Source organism: Bidens hawaiensis, unplaced genomic scaffold, assembly GCF_021521415.1.
Source record: "Bidens hawaiensis isolate Kalapana, Puna unplaced genomic scaffold, B.hawaiensis_p1.1 tig00002922_1, whole genome shotgun sequence".
NCBI classification, from domain to species: Eukaryota; Viridiplantae; Streptophyta; class Magnoliopsida; order Asterales; family Asteraceae; genus Bidens; species Bidens hawaiensis.
The window spans coordinates 356,937-359,130 of record NW_027491156.1 but is presented as its reverse complement, the minus strand read 5'-3'; the positions used below and the strand labels follow the sequence as shown (position 1 = coordinate 359,130).

At 35.5% G+C, this 2,194-nt stretch overlaps 1 protein-coding gene across 1 annotated transcript; it reads left to right on the top strand.

The window, feature by feature from the left end:
- The first annotated feature begins 293 nt into the window (after nucleotides 1–293).
- LOC143621619 (uncharacterized) lies at nucleotides 294–2,194 on the top strand. The gene is made up of 4 exons (XM_077092979.1): nucleotides 294–448; nucleotides 1,632–1,749; nucleotides 1,841–2,036; nucleotides 2,166–2,194. Exons 1-4 carry the CDS (start codon nucleotides 297–299, stop codon nucleotides 2,192–2,194), a joined length of 495 nt encoding a protein of 164 aa, XP_076949094.1. The 5' UTR covers nucleotides 294–296.

The window sequence follows — 2,194 nt, the reverse complement described above, 5'->3', positions numbered from 1 at the left end:
TAGTTTCGATTCGAACTTGAATTTGAAGGGTCAAATTCGAATTTGATTTAGTAATTGAAATTTAAGATTTTAAAATTTGTGAGCCACGCCCTCGTGTTTTTAAGAAGAGCCCATTGGGCTTGACAAACATAAACATATCAGATCCAGTGGGCTAATTACATGAACTTGTTTTATTATGTAAGGCCTTGGTTACACCGCTACAGCAATCAACGATCATCATCATCATCAAGTAGCACACAGTGGTCATCTTTCTTTCTCTCACAGTCACACAGAGATAGAGAGATTAATAATAAAGGATGGCAAGAGAAGTATCTGAAAGCTGTATGGACACGTTGTTAACTGAGATCGTATCCTCTTATTCCACCAGATTTTACGCCAACAAGCCCGAGCTTGCTGCTCGGCGGCTCGAAGCTATCGGCTACCAGGTCGGCCACCAGCTCGCCGAAAGGTATTCAATCCTCAAATTGTTCTAGTTTGCAACACTAAACATCAATTTCATTCGTCGATTTAATCGTATATGTGTTTTTCGATCTTAATGAAACAACACTACGTCTAGCTATTTTTCCTTCCAATTGATTTACCATAGCAGTTATACATACAGATAGAGAACTCTAGGTTTTTTAATTATTAGCTAAGCAGTTAGTGCAGAAAAATATCGGATATCGGCCAAGGAGCGATATCTGAGATATCGGTGGGATATCGGTAATTTTAATATCGTGTAAAATTCCTATCTATAGCAATTTAACACTAATAATTCAGTGTAGTCTTCTACCATTATCAGTTTAACCTTTTGCAACTTGCAAAACACTATCAGTCATAGTAAGTAAGAATTGATTAAGACTTAAAAAACTAACATTAAACACTAAAAGTTGAAAATCAAGACTTAAAACATTGATATCAGGAATATCGGTGATATATCGATCAAATATCTGTCCAATATCGGTCAATATCGCTGATATTATCGGTACCGATATTCTAACCGATATTTGACTAATATTTCACCAAGGGACCGATAACCGATGTATCGGTGATATCGAATGCATAGATTATTAGATGGACATAATAGTGAAGATGCATTTTCAAAGTTGACAAATGTTATGGTTCATGTGTATTTTTACCTTAGAATTTTAGTATTAGAGACTTTTGTTATCTTGCATTAAACACACTATTAAGCTATTTAACTAAACCCAATTTTAAACCTAGGTAGTGAACTGATTTTCGTTTCTGCACTGCATTGCAAGTTGATGAGTTCTGATTCATTTCTGACTAAAAATTAATTTTATCTGATTTTTAAGCATGTTTGTTTTTCTCTATCTTAAACTTATGTTCCTTTGATCGTAATTGAACAGCAGCACGTCTAAGCTATTGCTCCTTCTAATTAGGATGCTAAGTTATTGGATTTTGAGGCCAGAGATACATATTTAAAAATTGAAAAATTTTAGGGTTCGTCTGTCCCCTGCCTTAGAATTTTATGAAAAGAGACTTTCGGTGCATCTGTTGAAATTTAAAACTCTTAAAGTCATCTAAATCACTGTTCCCTTGCTTGAAACTCACTATTAAACTATTAAAATAAACACAATGTCTTCATTTCTGCGCTGGATTGAAAGTTACCGAGTTTTGATTCTGGTTAGGTATACAATGGACCGCCCACGGTTTACGGATCACCTAGAGGCGATTAAGTTCATATGCAAAGATTTCTGGTCTGAGCTTTTTAAAAAGCAGATAGACAATTTGAAGACTAACCATAGAGTAAGTATATTTCAGATCCCAAATTGTACAAATACAAGTTATTATGTTTTATTAGCAATGAATTCTTATTATTTATTTGTTTTTGTTGCAGGGTACGTTTATGTTGCAGGATAATAAGTTTCGCTGGCTGTCACGCGTGTCACCGGATCCAGCAGTAGAAAGTTCTGATGCTACTCAAGATACTACTAGCATGCATCTGTATTTTCCGTGTGGGATTATAAGAGGAGCACTTTCAACTTTAGGGATTCCTTGTGCTGTTTCGGCTGATGTCTCAAGCCTTCCTGCGTGTAAGGGTCATTAATCTTTCCGACTGAAAAATATTAGGAAGCCTTAAAAGAACATGGGCCCTATATGGTCAAATATACCTGCATTACTAACAAGATGGCTTTTTTTTTTTCTCGTGGACTGATGTGCAGGTTCATTTGTAATACGAATAAAGGTGTAG

Bases quoted from the DNA above. Each gene is read 5' to 3' on its own strand.
- LOC143621619 (XM_077092979.1), top strand. From the start codon at position 297: ATGGCAAGAGAAGTATCTGAAAGCTGTATGGACACGTTGTTAACTGAG. The intron at 449-1,631 runs GTATTCAATCCT...GATTCTGGTTAG, and splicing joins GGCCACCAGCTCGCCGAAAG to GTATACAATGGACCGCCCAC. The intron at 2,037-2,165 runs GTAAGGGTCATT...ACTGATGTGCAG, and splicing joins TGTCTCAAGCCTTCCTGCGT to GTTCATTTGTAATACGAATA.